The sequence below is a fragment of the Oryza sativa genome, chromosome 10 (assembly GCF_034140825.1).
Source record: "Oryza sativa Japonica Group chromosome 10, ASM3414082v1".
Taxonomy (NCBI): domain Eukaryota; kingdom Viridiplantae; phylum Streptophyta; class Magnoliopsida; order Poales; family Poaceae; genus Oryza; species Oryza sativa.
The window spans coordinates 15,800,947-15,820,396 of NC_089044.1; the positions used below are offsets into that span (position 1 = coordinate 15,800,947).

General features: G+C 46.0%; 3 protein-coding genes across 5 annotated transcripts; 2 read left to right on the top strand and 1 right to left on the bottom strand.

The window, feature by feature from the left end:
* Positions 1–599: 599 nt before the first annotated feature.
* LOC4348671 (BTB/POZ and MATH domain-containing protein 1) lies at positions 600–2,336 on the top strand. The gene is made up of 2 exons (XM_015758108.3): positions 600–1,359; positions 1,497–2,336. Exons 1-2 carry the CDS (start codon positions 760–762, stop codon positions 1,983–1,985), a joined length of 1,089 nt encoding a protein of 362 aa, XP_015613594.1. The 5' UTR covers positions 600–759; the 3' UTR covers positions 1,986–2,336.
* A 696-nt stretch (positions 2,337–3,032) lies between these two features.
* LOC107279064 (uncharacterized) lies at positions 3,033–5,558 on the bottom strand. Of its 3 annotated transcripts, none has more exons than XM_066304947.1 (4): positions 5,143–5,549; positions 4,884–5,026; positions 4,689–4,788; positions 3,033–3,419 (listed from the first exon to the last, which is right to left on the bottom strand). In XM_066304947.1, the coding sequence occupies exons 1-4, from the start codon at positions 5,245–5,247 to the stop codon at positions 3,384–3,386; spliced, it is 384 nt and encodes a 127-aa protein (XP_066161044.1). In that variant the 5' UTR covers positions 5,248–5,549; the 3' UTR covers positions 3,033–3,383. The 3 variants fall into 3 exon arrangements, with proteins under 3 accessions (XP_066161044.1, XP_015613596.1, XP_025876477.1); XM_015758110.3 differs by having other exon boundaries at positions 3,033–4,151; positions 5,143–5,548; XM_026020692.2 differs by lacking the exon at positions 3,033–3,419 and having other exon boundaries at positions 4,256–4,788; positions 5,143–5,558.
* Positions 5,559–8,837: 3,279 nt separating this feature from the next.
* LOC107275981 (protein NEN1) lies at positions 8,838–18,437 on the top strand. Its single transcript, XM_066304553.1, has 7 exons — positions 8,838–8,961; positions 9,115–9,411; positions 10,194–10,351; positions 15,597–15,643; positions 16,425–16,488; positions 17,404–17,822; positions 18,203–18,437. The coding sequence occupies exons 1-7, from the start codon at positions 8,838–8,840 to the stop codon at positions 18,435–18,437; spliced, it is 1,344 nt and encodes a 447-aa protein (XP_066160650.1).
* The last annotated feature ends 1,013 nt before the right edge of the window (positions 18,438–19,450 follow it).

Genomic DNA, 19,450 nt, shown 5'->3' on the forward strand with positions numbered 1-19,450 from the left:
AATATAATTAGGACTCTCATATGTTGGCTAATAAAGGGATTAGGATGGCATTGAAAGGAAAGTTAGAAGATAAATTGGCATGCGATAGGATTTATTATGTATTAATTTGAGTTTCAGTGGGAAACAGAAACACTAGCGAGTTCTAGGGGTTATTTAGATTTTTTTTTCCCAAACTTTTATGAAGCGTCGTTTATTAGCTTTGACAAAATTTCCAAACGGCATGTTTGGTTGGAGGGAGTTTTTAGGAATGATTGGGAGTTTAGAGGGATGAGGCTATTAAGTGTCAGGTAATTGGAAGGGATTTCCTCCTTTACTTTTTCTAAGCAAATCTCAATCATCCGTTTTTATTAATGACCTAATCTCTAACTAAACTCCCTATCAATTTACATCATCTCTACCAAACAAGATATTGGGATTAAAAATCAAATTCTCATCTTAATCTCATCATCAATTCCCTCGTGTAAACTCCTAATCCCCTTCCCTCGAGTTACCAAACAAGCCGAAAACTTATTCGATGCGTGGCGGTCTGATCTGTATCGCACGTCACGGATTTCAGCCACAAAAGAAGTCCAATACGACAGCAGCATTCTCTGCCTCGTCTACACTTTCTCTTCTTCAGAAGAACAGAAAAAAGAAATAACAAATTAATTAAAAAGAAACCCTCAAAATCCCCTCGCCGTTGCCTCCCTCCTCTCCTCCCGCTGGCGACGGGATACACCGTGGTCACCTCTCGCCGACCACCATCCACCGCCGCGCGCCATGACCGCCTCCTCGCTCGCCGCCGCCGCCTCCGACGGGGCCTCCTCAAGCTCAGGGTCCGCCTCCGCCATCGTCGCCGGCACGGTGAACGGCCACCACGTGCTCAAGATCGTCGGGTACTCCTTCACCAAGGCCGTCCCCAGTGGCAAGAGCATCAGGTCTCGGCCGTTCCGCGCAGGAGGCCACACCTGGCACGTGCTGTACTACCCCAATGGGAATCGAGCCGAGAAAGCCGATTTCGTGGCCTTCTACCTCTGCCTCGATGACGCCGAGGCCTGCAGCGAGGCCGTGGAGGCGAAGGCCATCTTCAGTTTACTCGACATGGAGGGGAATCCGGTATCGTCCTACAGATTCACCACCAGGGTGGTCAACTTCATGGAGCATAAGAAGGGTTGGGGTTTTGATTTCATGAAAAGGGAATCTTTGGAGGAATCAGAGTATCTCAAGGATGATTGTTTCAAGATCCGGATTGACGTCGTCGTCATTACAGATTTCCACACGGAGGAGGAGACGCCGCTCATCGTGGCGCCGCCGTCAGACATGCGCCGGCAATTCGGTGATCTTCTGCTGAGCAAACAAGGCGCGGATGTCAAGTTCCAGGTGAGAGAGAAACGCCCGGGGGTCTTCAGCCTAGTTTCACAAGGTGGTGAGCTAGATGACCTGGGTTCGAAGCCTCGCCCCTTCCAGTTATTTGATATTAGGTCATTCCCTAATATTCGCGTCTATTTAAATTCCAGGTGGGCAAGAAGAAGTTCGACGCGCACCGATCGGTGCTCGCGGCGCGCTCTCCGGTCTTCAAGGCGCAGCTCTATGGCAGGATGAGGGAGAGTACCACCAGAGGTGCCATAAGAATCGATGACATGGAGGAAGAAGTGTTCAGGGCTATGCTAACCTTTGTTTACACGGACGATTTGCCTGAGATGAAGCAGCAAGACGAAGCTGCAATGGCTCAGCATTTGCTTGTAGCGGCTGACAGGTACAATCTGGAGAGGATGAAGCTGATTTGTGAACATAATTTGTCTAAGCACATTGACACGGACTCCGTGGTGAACATTTTGGTACTAGCTGAGCAGCACAGCTGCCACATGCTTAAGGAAGCATGCTTGAAGTTCCTCAGGTCGTCAAGATCTCTGAAGGCCGTCATGGAAACTAATGGGTTTGGGCACTTAATCAGTAGCTGCCCAGGTCTTATTAAGGATATAATGTCCAAGCTTTCTCCTTGTTAACTTGGGAGAATCAAATCAAGGGCATATATAGGGATGAGTCTTCAGTCATGGCAATTGCATTTGTCTATAAGTTAAACTTAGTGCCCCGCTATTATCAAATTTAATAGCACTAGATATATTTAATCTTATACTTCGGTCGATGCAATGTATTAGTACACTTACAAATTATAGGCATTTAAGTTCACTGGAATGTCTGTCGAGCTTCTTCACTGTTCACAGAATTCCTCTTAGAATGGAAAACCTTATTCAGCTGTTCTGTTTGTACGTATCTCTTCCATGTGGAGATTCTGAGCGCTTAGCAGGTTCAGATAAATCTTGTCTTTGAATGCTGGATTTGGAAGTTGTGTTTTATCCATTGGCGTAGAATGTTTTATTTACAAGCTGTGGAAAGCCTTGATGGTGTCTATGGGTTTCTTGTTTTTGAATTTAGTAGACTAATGTAACAAATGGTCCTTGATTGGTTGCCCATGCCACCAGCCAAGGCTCTGAGGCCTTGTTAACAAATGGTATTGTATTTATTTTTTTTCATGGAATACTTGCTTCAGTAGTGATGGTTAAATTTTTGGGTAGAAAATGCCTCTGTGTAGTGATGTACTATTTACAATTTTTTTGTTGCGTAAAGATGAAATTTGCGCTGTATGTTATGCAAGTATATATTTATCATATCTGGTAACTTGACATGAAGAGGCTTGGAGTGCAAGTGCCAAGTAGATATCTACCCTGTTATTTACAATCTCTGCTACATCAAGGCCCTGATAATATTGTTAGTTGTTATCCTGCCAGGCTGCCACTCTCGTCATGTATTTGTCTGGTAAAACATCGTGTTTTCTCTTGTTTAGAATCACTAATCCTGGAACATTACATATTTTTTTGCGCGTTCGCGAAAAAGAACATTACATAATTAGCCCTATCTTAGAAAGAAAAGTTTATGGGATTTTTTCTTTATATAGAATTAGCAGGGAGTGAATTAACTTAATATTTAACAAAATAGGAGATGCAAATCTGGTGCCCCTTCTGTTCAGTATTATATGATTCAATTGAGTCCCTAGGCTAAAAAATAACTAATTGCACATATTGCGACTAATTTGTGAGACAACTCTTTTAAGCCTGATTGTTCCATGATTTGACAATGTGTTGCTACAGTAAACATGTGCTAATGACGAATTAATTAGGCTTAATAAATTCGTCTCGCGGTTTACTGAAGCAAACACCCTATGAACAACTTTACACCTTGCATCTAAATACCCTCTAAATTCAATTCTATTTTTTTAAAATTACACAGTATAACACTGGTACTCACAATGCACACACACTCACCCCTACGAACGCATGCACATAAACCCTACCCCTATGAGCATCTTCGAAGACTGGGCCGGTAAATCCTAGAGATTGACGAAGTCACCACAGGCACCTCGATGTCGACGAGTACGTCGCCTACCAATGAAAGCACAGAGCCGTTAAATCCTATAAAATTCGCTCCCATGAGGAGTCAAGCCCCGGACCTAAGGTGCTACTAAGGCTCTTGTAAACACTAAGTTACAGGCCCTTTCGCAATTCAATTCTATTCTATTTTATGGTTGTGTTTAGATCTAGGGGTAAAAAGTTTAGGCGTGCCACAATAGATATACGGACACAAATTTAAAGTACTATACGTAGACTAATAACAAAACAAATTACAGATTCCGCATGTAAACTGCAAAACGAATTTATTAAGCCTAATTAATCCGTGATTAGCAAATGTTTACGGTAGCACCACATTGTTAGATCATGGAGCAATTAGGTTTAAAAGATTCGTCTCGCAATTTACACGCAATATGTGTAATTATTTTTTTCCTATATTTAATACTTCATACATGTGTCCAGACATTAAATGTGACGAGGTAAAAAATTTTACTCCTACATGGGATCTTAGGCTGTGTTTAGATCTAAAGTTTGGATCCAAACTTCAGTCCTTTTCCATCACATCAACCTGTCATATACACACAACTTTTCAGTCACAACATCTTCAATTTCAACCAAAATTCAAACTTTGCGCTGAACTAAACACAGCCTTATATGTAGCATATCGGACGAAGGTAGAATCTTCCAGGCTTCCACATGAAAATGTGGGCTGTGTTTAGATCCAAAGTTTGGATTCAAACTTCAGTCCTTTTCCATCACATCAACCTGTCATACATACGCAACTTTTCAGTCACATTATTTACAATTTCAACCAAAATTCAAACTTAAGGCTGTGTTTAGATCGTTGCAAAGTTTGGAAAAGGACTGAAATTGGAGATGATGTAACTGAAAAGTTGCGTGTGTATTACAGGTTGATGTGATGGAAAATGACTGAAGTTTGGATCCAAACTTTGGATCTAAACACAGCCTTTGCGCTAAACCAAACACAACCCTGCTTGTGTAGAGGGGGATCAATGACTACACCTGCGGTAGGTGAGTAGGTGACCTGCCCGTAGAGCTGGGACTTGGGCCGTGCCGGGCTAGCACGGCCTGGCCCGTCGTGCTTCGTGCTAGAATGGGCCGTGCCGGGCCGGCACGGCCTGCTAATCGTGCCGGGCCGTGCCAGGCCAAGGTGGGCCGGCACGGCCTGCTAATCGTGCCGGGCCGTGCCAGGCCAAGGTGGAGAAGAGAAAGCCCAAGCACGGCCCAAAGATATGTCGGGCCTGTTCGGGCCGTGCTGGCCCAAGCACGGCCCAGAATTACCTGAGCAGGAGCTAGGGCCCGCGTAGTCGCGCCGCGCCGCCGTCGCTGATGCCGACTTGGCCCGTGCGCGGTCACCACCTCCTCGTCCTCCGGCGTCACCCTGCGTGGCCGCACACACGCCCAAGCATGTCAGACGATCAGATCTCGATCAAAGCCATGGACGTCGAATGATGAAATGGGTGTTCTCTCAATCACCTGGAAGCGTACAGCAACTGGAGGAAGGCGAAGTCGCGAAGACGGCGTCGGAGGAGACGCCGAGGACGCGGAATGATGCACTCGGTGTTCCACCCCCGCCGTGCCCGCTCGATCATCCGCTCCAGCACCGGCGACGCCGTGCCCTTCACACCAAACCCAGAAACAGAAAACCATCAGCCTCAATGCAAGGTCGTCAAGAACCCCTGATCCATCCAGAATTCACCACCAGTAACAGAGAAGAACCAGAAGTCCATCTTACAAGAACGAAGGAATGTGTGGCGATGCTCTTCCCATCCGACGTGACGACCTGCACGTCGGCGGCCACCGCCGGCCGGAGCACGTCCAGATCCGCCCACCGCGTCATCGATCAGAAACTCCCAAGAATACCCAAATTCTCTTGATCAACAATTCGACTGGCCGGCTAACCAAGAAACGATCTACTGAAATAAGGGAGGGAAAAAATAAGAGGGCTGCCGCCGCCGCCGACCCCGAGGGCTGCGACGGGCGGTCCGCCGCCCGCGGACGCCGAGAGCCACCGCCGCTGACGCCGATGACCGACGCCGCGCGGCCGCGCAGAGCCGCCGCCGCCTGCTCCCTGCTACGCTGCCCGCGCCGGCCGCCGACAAGCCGAGAGCCGCCGCCGCCTGCTGGGCCGCCGCCGACGCCTCGGCTGCCAGCCTAGGCCCTATGGTTCTAGCCTGACTTGTGCTCTGCAAGTCTGCAGTCTGCCCGATAAGTGAAAAAGTAAGAGGGGAAAAATAAGAGAGGGAAAATGAGGGGGAAACTAAAATAATGGAGGGAAAAATAAGATAGGGAAAATGAAAAAACAATGAGATAATAATGTATATGGCTTAATGAACACAATTAGAATTGACATAATATCATAAATAACTTGAGACAATAAAATTGGGGGAAATATATATATATATATTAATAATCTGAATATATAGTTGTTGCCTCGTTAAAAACCTTACGCCCTAGAGTAGGGTTCCCCCGTAAGGAAAAAAGAGTACAACAACTATTTTACATTATAGCATCAATTACTCCGGATCAACAGCACCATCATCTTTGGTAAGGCAAATTTCCGCCAATGCGTCTTCCACTGCATCGGCAAGCTCTTGATCATCTAGACGGTGTTGTGTTCGTTCATCTGCTTTCATCCAGTCTTTAAGACAAAAGATTGACTCAACCGTCTCGGGTGTTAGGCATGACCTTCGTTCTTCAATAATTCTTCCAGTAGCGCTGAATGCTTGCTCGGAAGAAACGGAGGAGGCCGGAACCAGAAGAATATCTCGAGCAAAGTGAGCTAACATAGGAAGAGTTCGCTCTTTCTCTTTCCACCACCCAAGGAGATCGACATCGTCGCCATCAAGCGTCGGATCATGCTCAGTATGATCGGTGACGAGGTAGTGGTTAAGCTCTGAATCCGGGTTCCATGTTGATTTGTTCTGTGAGGATGGAGAGGCTTGGTCCTTGCCTGTATGCTGCTTCCACAAATTTAGTGCACTTGACTTGCTTGCTTTCTTTTGTGAGGTCTGCTCAGGAACTCGGGGAGTACCACCAAGCTTGGTTCGGTACAGACGGAAAACCCTATAGAGCTCATTATTGACATGTTGAAAAGCTTCAGAATAATCAAGCCCCACTGCATCACCTATTGAGTTCATGGCAACCTTGGCAATTTCCAACTTTTTGCGAGGATCAAGTATCAAAGCAAAGCAATAAAGGTGAGGTATAGCGGTGAAGTATTTGAGAAATTTTTCTTCCATGGGTTTAACAATGGAAGACAGAATACGATCAGACCGGTTTTCATCCAAAACAAGTGCCAGCTTCCAAATCCACTCAAGCACCAAACAAGATGTAGGATAGTAAATTCCTGATAATTGAACTGTAGCATTATAAAAGGGCTTCAGAAATTTACGCACACGTGTAGCAATCTCCCAATCCTGATCGGTGAGAATCAAAATCTCACCATCACCGTCGTCATCGGTATCCTTCATTCTGACATGCATCGAATTGATGAAAATAGAAATTAACTCCTCATACCCTTTTAATTGTCGCAGCAACAGGTATGTTGTGTTCCACCTATGTTTGACATCAATGCCAAACATCCGTCCAGGTTTATTCTTCACAATGCCAAACATCCGTCCAGGTTTATTCTTCGCTTTACAGTAGTCTTGGAACCTCGCTTTGACCACTGTGTTACCTCCTATGATACGAACAGAACGGCGAATTTTGTTTAACAATTTATCCAGAACAATCATGCCTGCAAAAAAATAGGTCGCATATATTAAAATAAATAAGCAATATGCCGCATACACTAAAATCAATAAATTATTAATAACATTAGTACCTGGTTGAACGATGAGATTGATGACGTGACAAATGCATCTCTGATGAATGACAAAGCCTCCAACATAACTTCTTAGATCCGGCTCCAAAATCGACATGGCCGTTGTGTTTGCTGATGCATTGTCAAGAGTAATGGAAACAACCCTAGATTGTAAATTGATTTCTCTCAATACCTCTAGGATTATCGTGGCTATGGCATCTCCCGTGTGTGACGTCATGAGTTTGAACCCTATGACTCTCTTATTCAACGACCGATTGTTGTCAAGATAATGAAGAACAACACTAAGATAAGATGTTCTTTGGTGTTGGGATGTCCAGATGTCCGATGTCACAGCAAATGAAAAACTAGTAGTACTCAAAGTTTGCTTCAACACACTCAACTTAGAACGATATATAGCTGTAATATCGTTCTTGGTGGTTTTCCTAGAAACTTTTTTGTACTGTGGGCAAAAAGCTTTTTGGATCATTCTCTCAAAATGTTTGCTTTCCCCCATTCTAATTGGTAGATCCTCAGCAACAATAAACTTAGCAATCTCTTCTCTAGCTATTTTTGAATCATAGGTCCATGTACTTACTGAACCGTCAGGGCCGAAGGACAAATGTGTCTGTCTTGCTCCTGCCGGCGCCTTGTTCTTGAGATGCGCCAAGTAATGCCGGTTGAGATGGCCTGTCCCTGAAGAAGTAGCTGCAGACAAAATTTTTTCGCAATATTTGCATTGAGCACGAGGTATACTTTTACCGTCAACCATCTCGGTGAATAATTCGAAGTGTCGCCAACACTCCGCTCTTCTGGCAGATGGCTGGTTATCGGAATTTGGTGTGGGCAACGTCGTGGCGTCGACGTCGACGGAGAAGTTGGCCTCGCCAGGAGATGGCTGATCACCGTCATCGCCCTCCAGACCATCCATGTGGCGATCATCCATCCCGTAGTCGTCCATGCCCGGGGATAGCTGCCGGGCATCGACCGACCTCTGGTATGGACCGGTTGTCGACTCGTGTTGACGCTTTTTGGACCTCCGCATATTTTCTATGAAAAATAGATACGGTGGGGAGATGTGTTGAAAGAAGAAGAAGAAGTGTGTTGAAATCAGAAAATAGGTATGGTTTATATAGGGTATGCCAGGGCCGGTCCGCCGGCCGGCGACGCGTCTGAACACTGAACTGATCTGAACGACTCTCGGCGGCTACCGATCGACTCTTCGGTTCAGCGGCTCGGTTGAACGCGTGACGTCAGGAGCGCAGGAGACGGCTGCGGCTAGAAGCCTGGAACGCTGCGGCTGCGTGACTCCTCGCGGGTCGCGGCGACGCGGCCGGCCATATCTGAAGTTTCTGAACGACTGAACGCGTCGGGCGTCGGCCACGCACGCACACACATTGAACTACTGAAGTCTGAACGGCTGAAGTTTGAGTGTCAGTCTGAGTGACCACGCACTTAGTTCTGGCCTTCTGGGCATGCCGCATGCGGCACAGCAACAGGCAAGGCGACCATGCACATCTGCATGAGTGCATGGCACTGTTCCCTTGAGAAATTAATCACCGCGTCTACATGAGTTAAATTCCATTCAAAACAAGAGGAAGAAATTAATCACCGCGTCGCATGCAGCCATGCACGCGCTCGGCGCTCCTGCGGTGACTTACGGGCCGACTCCTGCGCTCCTGACTTTCGGCCATTTTTCGTGCTGGGCCGGCCTTCGGGCCTTCGGGCCTTTTTCGTGCTGGGCTGGCCCAGGCACTGCCCAATAGCCTGCCGTGCCGCCCAGCGTGCCTCAACTTACGGCCCAGGCACGGCCCAACTACGGGCCGTGCCGGCCCGGCCCATAGCCGTGCCGTGCTGGGCGTGCTTTCTCTCGTGCTGGGCCATCGTGCCTTGGGCCGGCCCAAGAAAGCACGGCCCAAGTCCCACCTCTAGTTGAGGAGGAGCCGGAGATCACCTTCTTCGACGTGGAGACCTCCATGCCATGGGGTCCTAGGGAGAGGCGCACGCTGCTCGAGTTCGGGTCCATCTTCCTCTGCCCGCGACAGCTGGTTGAGGTCGCGGAGCCCTTCGTCACGCTCGTGCGCCCCTCCGACCTTGGGGTGGTCACGGAGGCGCTTGAGCGTAAGGGCATCACGCGTGGCGCCCTCGAACACGCCCCGCCCTTCTGTGACGTTGCTAATAACATCCACAACGTCCTGCACGGTGAGGGGAGGGGGTTCTTGTCATTGTATTTCTTGACATGTCTCCTTCCTTGACTTTCAGGAATGAGGAATCCATTTTCTTTCCCTTTCCATTTTCTTTTCTCTCAAGGAAATATGTAGTTTACTACTGCAGCCATATACTAGCAAGCACGTTCCAAGCATGTACATTGTTGGGTGAGTTTGAATAAAAGCTTTTATTATCTAAAATTCGATACATGCACATGGTTCAATGCCAACTAAATAAAAAAAAATCTTTCTTTCCAACTCCAACTTACTATGCTGCATGACTCAACGGTTATCAATTCTAATACATCAACAGTCACTGCTTTGGGCCTGTTCTTTTGATACTATTTTCAACCTTACCAAATTTTGGTAAAGTTGTCAAAAAAATTGGCTACATTTAGTTTGCTGCCAAATTTGGGTAACTATATAAAAAATCCTGCTAAAATTTTGGTAAGTTGCCAAAATTTTGGCAAAATTTGGTAATGTTTTTTTTTATCAAAGTGAACAGGCCTTTAACTCCGTTTTCAATTTCAATCAGAGCCACTTTTTACAATACAAGCACAATATCATATCGATGCCAACACACCATAGAAGAAGAATAAGATTTAATTAGCACTTGAGTGACATGATAGTTTCATCAACGCTAGACGAATGCACAATATCCATTTTAGTGTTCTATAATGGTTAATTTTTTACCACTGTAAAGATTTTTTTTTAAAAAAAAACTACTTTATTTTGGCCCTTTTCGTAGTGCTCTCTAACGTTGTTAGTTCTGGACAGGGCGAATCTGGGCTGGTCACAACATCATTTCGTTTGACTCAGAGATAATAAGGGAAGCATTCGCTGAAATTGGACGGTCGCCTCCTGAACCAAAGGGGATGATCGACACCTTACCTCTGCTTACCCAGACGTTTGGGAGGAGAGCAGGGAACATGAAGGTGATGACCTTGTTGTTTGCATAAAATCACTTACAATTTCAAACTAAGAATGCTTTAGGTTCAGTTTGACATTGCGGCATATGGATCCTGATCATAAACTCGTTTGCTGCAACAACTTTTTGACATTTTGGTGTTTGTTAAACTGATTTTCTTATAATCTTGTCAATATTATTATGGTATGAAAATACGAAACAATTGGAAGAGACGTGAAAGTTGGATAATATATATAATCATAATTCAATCTATAAACCAAACGACCAAAATTATATGTTCAAATTTTTAGAGCAATTTTAAAAATGAGCACAGCGCAACACCAACACAACAACCACAAACCGAGCCTTAGTTATAGATGTACCATAAAAGATAGGAAAAACTACAAAAACCATCCCATAAGTCACTTGAAGTTTGATAAGTTATTTTGTAACAAATGTCCACTCCATGCTCTGTTTTGTTGTAAAAATCACCCTAGTGCGCATGTCACACCCCAATCCGGCACCGCCGTACAACGGCACCTGATAGGAGCGTGTCGTAAGAAAAACGGCGCGAACCGCTACCTACGAAACCGCGATCTCGGTACCAGTCCCAGGACATAGTGCTGGTACCCACGGTGACAAATATGAATCATTGCAAATCCTTAAAATAAATAGAGGACTTATTTACCTTAACTTAGGTTGCAGCTCAGAACAACCCGAGAATGCAACCGACGACACGGACGAGTAAACACCAACAACAGCAGCAGCAGCGGAACCAACGAACTAACACCCAACACCACAGGCGACGGCTGGGAACAAGGACGAAACCCTAATCTTCACTTCACTTCATCTTCACTTCAAGGCGGAGGAACTATATATATTTATATAGAGCAAGGGTGAGTACTTTCGTACTCAGCAAGTCACGGGAATTTAGGTGTTTAATGCAAGCTTGGAAGAGAGGCAAGGTTGTTTTGCAAATCCTTTGTTTGAATTCATTTTGAAAACACTAAGTGATTTATTTCTTTTTGAGTTTGGATCGAAAAGAGACTTGTGTCTCGATTTGACTTAAGAAATGCTTTTCAACAACTCAAATGGTAATATATCGACCTCCAGGGTCAGATCATTACTTATCGGCTCCCAGAGCCTTTTCACTCGATTAAGCGGCTCCCAGAGCCTTTTTCATTTTCTCGGACTCCCAGAGTCCAGCTGCCCAGCAGCAAAGCAATCCGCTTCCACTCGGGAAGCCTAGTCTATGATGCCCACAGACATCCCGAATCACACAGATTCGTTTCTGACTACTCAGGTCATCCATCTGCCACGTAGGCTGATTCTGGTTACGATTCCCACACCACAACAACTTTTCACAAAGCACAGGCAAACAAATCTACGCAACGGGAACCACCTCACATCCGCCCATGACCGTGGGCACGGCTGTTCGAACAGTTAGTTAACCTCTGCAGAGGGGTACACTTTACCCACAAGATACGAACTTATTCCGAACACCCGTCGGTATCAGAGGTTCGCAACAAAGCCTTTCCCAAGCCGACCCAGGGTTACCTCATGCCACATAGAAGGATCAATTCCTCACATAAATATAGGCCATTTTAGTTTTCACAAATCAAACTCCAACCACCTCGATCGGTAATCTGGCAAGCTTCGTGTTCTTGCCTTACCAGGAACCCGGGTTGGCTCCAACCGACCCCGCCCCGGCGTTCCCCAACTATTGGCATGCGAGGTTTCCCTGAACCGACTAGTTACTTAGCCAGGGTGTCCCATTCCACCTTGTGGTTGCACTTTGATTATGCTTGATGAGTTTCCCACAGGAATCGGTCCTTATATGCGAATACGGGACAGCGCCACGCAGGCACCACCCCCGCATCGCGAGTTTTCACAATTCATTTTATTTTTAAACACACCGACACCACATGTCGGGTTTTGAAGGCTTCACAAACCCATTTCCCAATTTTTCGACAATCAACGGTGTATGTGGGACAATTGGTATACACGCTCAAAGAGCACGGATACCAAAGTACCACAAGGGTGGAGCGACAAGGAATCAGGGTAGTACAGCCTACAGGAATTAGTGCGACTACTGGGTAGGTCCGTCGGTTTGGCACGCAAACCGAGGCCAAGCATGTTATATGTGTGTGACTCTAATAATGCAAGTTGCAAACAAAATAATAATGATTTTCCAATTATAGGAGCAATTGATCAAAGGGTGACTTGCCTTGCTCAAGGTCTTCGCGAAGCTTCACGAATCTTCGAGAAAACCCGCGATCGACGAAAATCCGGTAACCGCAACTATACGCAAACAATCAAAAACCTAAACAAAAGACCAAAAGAAAGATCCTATTAGGCTAATTAATAGTGCCATTAAATAGATCTCAATTTTACGGAATTACTGGATGTGGAACGGAATCAATCGGAGCTACGGATCGGGAGATACGAATTTTGGAAGTTTAATTGGATTTTCTGGACAAGGAAATGATTTATCGGAATTTTCTGGAATACGAGAAATGGTTTATGGAATTTATAGAAATAATATTCTCAAGAATATTATTGACATTCACTGACGTGCGGGAGCAAAGGAAATGATTCATGGAATTTTGGGAATAAGGAATTGATTTATGAAAAAGGGAAAAGGATTTATTAATCCCTTTGGATAAGAAAAGGAAGGAGGGATAGGAATCAGATTTTACCGAGCGGCTTGGCGCGGCCCGAGAGGATTTGCGCGGCTCGGCCGAGCTTATTGGGCCGGCGCGGGCTACGGAGAGGCGGCCCAAGAGAGGGGCGTGGGGAGAGAGAGGGGGAAGGGGAGCCGGGTGGACCGGGCTCACCTCGCGGGGTCCCGAGCGGGCCCGCTTGTCGGTGAGGCGGTGCACGGTGGAAGCGGCGCACACGGGGACGGGCGCTAGGGTTTCGGGTGCGCGTGGTTCGGGCGCGGCGCGCCGGGTGGACGGATGGTGGCGGGCCCACGTGCAGCCGCACGGCTTGCCGTGGACCGCGCGCACGGGAGGGAAGACGGAGGGAGGGGGCGGCTGACCGGCTTGGCCCGGTCAAAGCCGAGGTGGCGCCGACGTGGCGCCTACGTGGCAGCCACGCGGGCCGGCGGGAGGAGGAAGAAGGGGAGGCCGAGATGGACGGCGGACGGCGGCCAAGTTCACCGGAGCTCGTCGTGACGATTCGAGAGAGAGGGAGTACACCGGAACGATGGGACGGACAAGAGGAAGTGAGCCACCGGGTCGGATTCGCCGGAGGGAGGCCAGCGACGACGAATCGTGGCGGCGCACGCCGGCGGCGCGAAAAGGGGGGAAACTTCACCGGAGCAACGGGGGTTCGATTCAAAAGGATGGGAGCATCTCCGGGGTTCAAGGAGTTCATTTCCGGCGTTGGATGGGGTAGAGCGACGCCGTGGAGGTCCGGCGACGAGAGGCGGCCTCCGGGAGCGGGCGCCGACGGCGGCAAGGCCATGGCGAGCGGCAGCGGGGCTTGGGGCGGCGCCTACGAACCACGCGAGTTAAAGGAGGAGGAGGGCGAGCGAGGAAGAGGAACGGAGGGCTACCGCGTCGGGACAGGGCACCGTGACGAGCGGCGGCGGCGCGGGAGCAAGCTCTCCAGCCTCGGGCCGGGGAAGGGGAAGGAGAAGAGTGGCCGGAGTCCGCGTCAGCTCCTCGTGCGCACGCCGGCTTCACCAGCACGCGCGACGGCGGAGGGAGGCGAGGACGGCGGCAGCATGGTGGGGATGGTGGTCCGGCGGCAATGGCGCTGTGGGAGGAAACGAGAGGAAACGAGTGGGAGGTCGAGACGCTGAGGGGGGGGGCTCGGGTTATATAGGCGAGGAGGAGAGGTCGGTTTGGAGGAGGAAAACCGACATTGGCGGTCAAGGGATGCAGGGGCGATGAGCTGGCGGTCGTCGACGCGTGCAGCCAAGGCGGCGGCAGGTGATGATGCCGGCGGTGTCAGGCAAAAGTGGAAAAGGAGGGGGAAAAGGGGGGCTCTGCTCTTTGCCGAGTTGGGGCGGGAGAGGGATGGGAGCGGGAGCTCGGCCTCACGGTTTTGGCAGGACACGCGTGGAGCGGCTCGGGCACGCGCTGCAGAGCTCGCGGCAGGCAGCGGGGCCGAGCGGCAGCGCGGCGCAGGCGCTGACGGTGGCGGCGACCGGGCGGTCGGCCACGACCGACGCGTGCGCGGGAACCAAAGGCGGTGGCGGGAATCGGCGACGGGGAGAGAGGAAGCAGAGAGAGCGAGAGAGAGAGAGGGCGGCGCTCTCTCTCGGCTCGGGCACGACGCTCGTGCTCTGCACGTGCGAAGGGGAGGGGGATCAGGCTGAGAGGAGGGATGGGCCGAGGGAAAGGAATTCAGCCCACAAAACAGAGGGAGGAAAAAATAGACTTTTATAGGGAATTTGAGTTGGAGAGATTTGGGGCTTGGGTTTAAATTTCAAATTTGAGATTCGATCTCGGGGGTTTAGGGAGGAATCAAGGGAGACTCAAGGAAAGGATTCGAGATGGGAATTTGATATTTTTCGGAAATGGGGACAGGTATTTGGCGGGGATTCAAAGGGAGGCGATTGAATTTCGGAGTTTGATAGCCGGAATTGGAATCTTGAGGTGGACGATTTGATGGCGACGAGAGGGAACAACGGGAAATTGAATTGAGATCCAGGGCACGACTTAGACTCGCACACAAAGAACGAAATTTTCGCAATTAGGATTTTGCCGAATTAGTTTTTAACGTCTCACGAGAAGCGGAGCGTTACAGCGCACGTGCTTAATTAAATCACCCTAGAGCTACCACATGATGCTAAGCTACCCGAGTAAATTTTATTCAATTGCTTGCATTAGATTTATCCTTCATGTTTCATTGAACTTTCTTTATATAGCAAAACACAGTGTAAGAACATCTAAGCTCTCATCAGCATTTCTATTTGTGGAATCTTCAAAAATTATTTTATCAAAACTATATTCTACGTGTATCTAAGTTTGGTAAAGATCACATTGACGGCTTATAATTTATTAAAACATGTTGATTCGGTTAGACATACATTCACTGGAGTGGTTTTTCAATAAAATTGAGTAGCTGGGTAGGTATTTGCAATAAAATAACTTATATGGTGAAATGTCAAACTTCAAGTAACTTATGAGGTGGTTTTTATAAATTTCCCTAAAGAAAACCAAGATTTGCATGCTAAAGAATCCAGACCTTCGTTGAATGTTCTCATGGATATACATGATCCTTCTTGTCATTTGAATGAATATGGCTGATTTCTGCAGATGGCAAATTTGGCAGATTACTTTAATCTAGGGCCGCAAATTCACAGGTATATTATATAGAGTGTAAAATCCAAAATTTATATTCATTGCATCTGAATTCCAAATGCGTCCTTTCTCAACTTTGGATTTTTCTTATCCTTTCCTATTTGAATTGAAAACACATATACCCAAGGCATCATGTTGGTAACTTAGCTTGACATTCATTAAGTGATTATTTCATTACTGGTTACCTAGCCCGCTGAGCAGTTTCTATTAATATTACCTTCAATCATAAATATTTGATATTTATGACAATATTTGGTCAAAATTTTAAAATTCTAACAAGAATCTTTCTAAAGAGGTGTGGTGGAAACAATCACTGTTTTTTGAATATATATATATCGCCCATCAACATTTACTCCTGCTACCAAACATAATACGAATCAAAAGTAATGATTAACTTCCTCATGATCCCACTTCAGTACATATCATGTTCAAATTGTTTTGTTTAGTTTCATTGGCACATACGCACTTCTCCAAGTACTCGGTATTTATTGTCAATTAGAGAAGTAGATTAGGAATCGTTATTTCACCTTCTTTTATTCAGTTTTAAGTATATATATATCCTAAAATTAATAGAGTAAATGATCTTCCACTAATTTGCTTTGCAATTTAAGCCATGTTCTTTTCATCTGATTATTCATTGGATCATTGAAACAAATTATTTTCTACATTCTTCAAAAGATGTGCTTTCCTAATAAACTTTCTCCTGCTACATTGTTTAGACCCTTGTTTTTAAGCTATTCGTTAAGTTTAATCTATGACAATAATCTGCTCAATAATTTGCAGGAGTCTGTATGATGTCAGGATGAATCTTGATGTTCTCAAGTGTTGTTCTACAGTGCTGTTCCTGGTGTGTTTGGATTACCTACCTCCTGTTTTTCTGTTCCTATTAACTTCATATGATCTGGAAAACAACATTGTTCAAGCAATGCTTCTTTGACTGAAAGTCTGAAACAACTACTTGTTTCTATCATTTTTTTCCACGCATTTGGCATCTGATGCAGCAGAGTGAGAACTAGTGATTGCATAGCATGATATGTCAACAATCCAACTTCGAATTGTGGGGTAATTCATAGATATCTATTATTGAAATTAAGAATATTTAAATTTCTGTAATTCGTAGTAGCAACTTTGAATTGCCTAGAAATGCTACTGTGTAGAGAGATGGAGGAGAGCCAATCAATCATCGTTAGTTATGATATATTGTTTGTAGAATTCATTAATGTGTCTCACTGTCTGATAGTAGGTGTGTAAACGGGACGTGTATTACCCGCTATCCTGACCGACCCGAGGCTTATGAGACTGGTACTGGAGAGTGAAATGAATACTTGCCATTATCCATCAGAATTTGAACCTAGGAGAAAAATAGGATAGGTTATGTTATGAGTTGTAGCCGTACTATTAAACATACACCAAAATCTATTATGACTCCACTTATGAACATGATAAAAGATATAAATAGTCCTTATATATTTATGAACTCGCAAATGAATCCCTAGATCCATCCCCATTTAACAGTTGACATGCCCAACTAATCGGGTTCTCTAATTGTCCCTAGGCTTAATATCTTAGTACTAGAGATAAAAATCCGTTCTTGGATCCAATTCCGAGGGAAAAAACCGGGATAAGTAAATCAATGCTTGGTTTTGGCTCTGAAGAAAATACAAGATAGGTCAAAAAAGAGTGCTATCCGATCATATCTGACCTGATTATACCCCTATTTGATAGTATAATTTATTGGCTAAACCATGAAATTCTTTTGCAGGAGGATAATTTTCCAGAACTGCTAAGCGGCGGTTTCCTCAACCCAAATGATATTTCACTCGAGTTCATCCAAGTTTCTATTTCTTTTTCCTCTTGTTTGGGCAAAAGAAGTCTAACTTCCGGCCTTCGCACCAATTCTCTTCCATACCAATTTGAATGGAGCTTATGTATCGAGCACAACGATAATCCGCTACAACTTCGTTGCATAGGTTTGAGGGTCCGTTATGAAGTTTATCTGTATCAAGACAGTGAAGGTCGACCAAATAAGTTGAGCATAGTGGTTGACATCCCTGAGAATCTCAGACAAGTTCTAGAATTTTGTGATGAAATAGCTGAGATAACATTCCGGAAGTTTGGGAGCAATTCTGAATGGCGGCAAGTGATTAAGGAATACGGGAATCGTCCTAGTGTACGCCTAAAGTGAGTTACATTGCTCTCTGATTCTTTTAAAATGTAAAAATAAGTGCCAAGTGTTCATGCTTCTGTGATTTTTAACAACAACAACGATACTTCCTCTGTTTCGTATTATATTTATAAGTCGTTTGAATATTTTCCTAGTTAAACTTCTTTAGGTTTGACTAAATTTATAGAAAAATATACTAATATTTTTAACACAAAACAAATATTTTATCAAACTATAGTCAATGTTAGATTTAATAAAACTAATTTCATATATTAGATATTGTTAAAATTTTACTATAAATTTAGTCAAACTTAACTAAGTTTGTCTTAAAAAAAAGATCAAACGAATTATAATATAAAACCGAGGGAGTAACAACAACCACATTCCCTTTTCGCAGCATCCCCATCGTAGGCAGCGGCGACGATGCGACCTATGCGACAGAGATATACCTGAAAGAGGCTAGCGGCAACATCCGGAAGAAGGATTTCAGCAAGGCAGATGTCGCAGAGCTGGAATTTATGTTTTTTCGAGGGGACATGGTCGACGCGTTCTTCTCTGTGGAACTATACGACTACAAAAATAATGCTGGTATTCGGCTGGTCGCCAAGAAGTTGGTTGTACACTGCAGGTAGCATGCATCACTAGGCTAAACAGCAGATAGACTGATTATTCCTCTTCCTTCCCTCTCTCCTCTATTTCATCATCTCTCTTTATCTTCCGGTGGTTAAAGTGGCGACTGGTGGGATTAGGGGTGGCATGAGTTGGAGACGGCGGTGACCTCGTTGGTGGGAGAGACAGTGGCCAAGAGAGGTAAGAACTAGCCAGGCAGAGGTTTGAGTTCATGCTTATCACCGTGTTGAGGAAGTAGCTGGGAGGAGGTGATCCGGCCTCGAGCTCCACTACAGCAACACACGTGGTGGAGATGGGTCAATGTCTAGAGGCCGAGCTTCATGGCGGTGGTGTACTTCGTCCCCCACAACATGGAGGCCACTGAGAGCGCTAGCCCTGTCCTTGCTAGAGAACCAGTCTGGCGAAGGGCTAGCTGCCTCTGCCCCTCTCCCTTCTCCCTAACAACAGCTTGGTGATAGCTACACATGCAATAGCACCACCCTTGGTTTCCTAGTGGAGGAGAGGTTTGTGGTAGCGGAGGCGAGGTAAGCGGTGGCAGAGTTGGATCCCGTTGTCATTCTCGTGGCAGCAGATGACATGAACAACGACGTGTATGTGCCGGTGGTCTTCAAGTCAGGGTGTCCAACCTAGTAGGCCACATCGCGATCTCAGGATGCCGACATCTAGATTCCATTGCTCTCGAAGGCAACATAAGCGAAGGTGGCAACTAGAGTTGTCAACAAGCCAAACTTGAGCGAGCCTGCCTGTATAGGCTCGACCTCGACACAAGCTCGAGCCGAGCCTAATCCACCTTCGAGTCGTTAAGCAGGCTCGACTCAAATTCGGTTAGGTTTGCGAGCTCGACCGAGTATATGATAATGTATATTTTGATGATAATTTTTATGTAAAACAATAATTTCAAGATAACAATATTAAAGAAAAGGTTAGGAGAACATACGATTAATATATGATACCAAAACAGACTAATTATTTTACATGAATCTGTACTCATTTATCCTTAACCTAGTCACTTGTT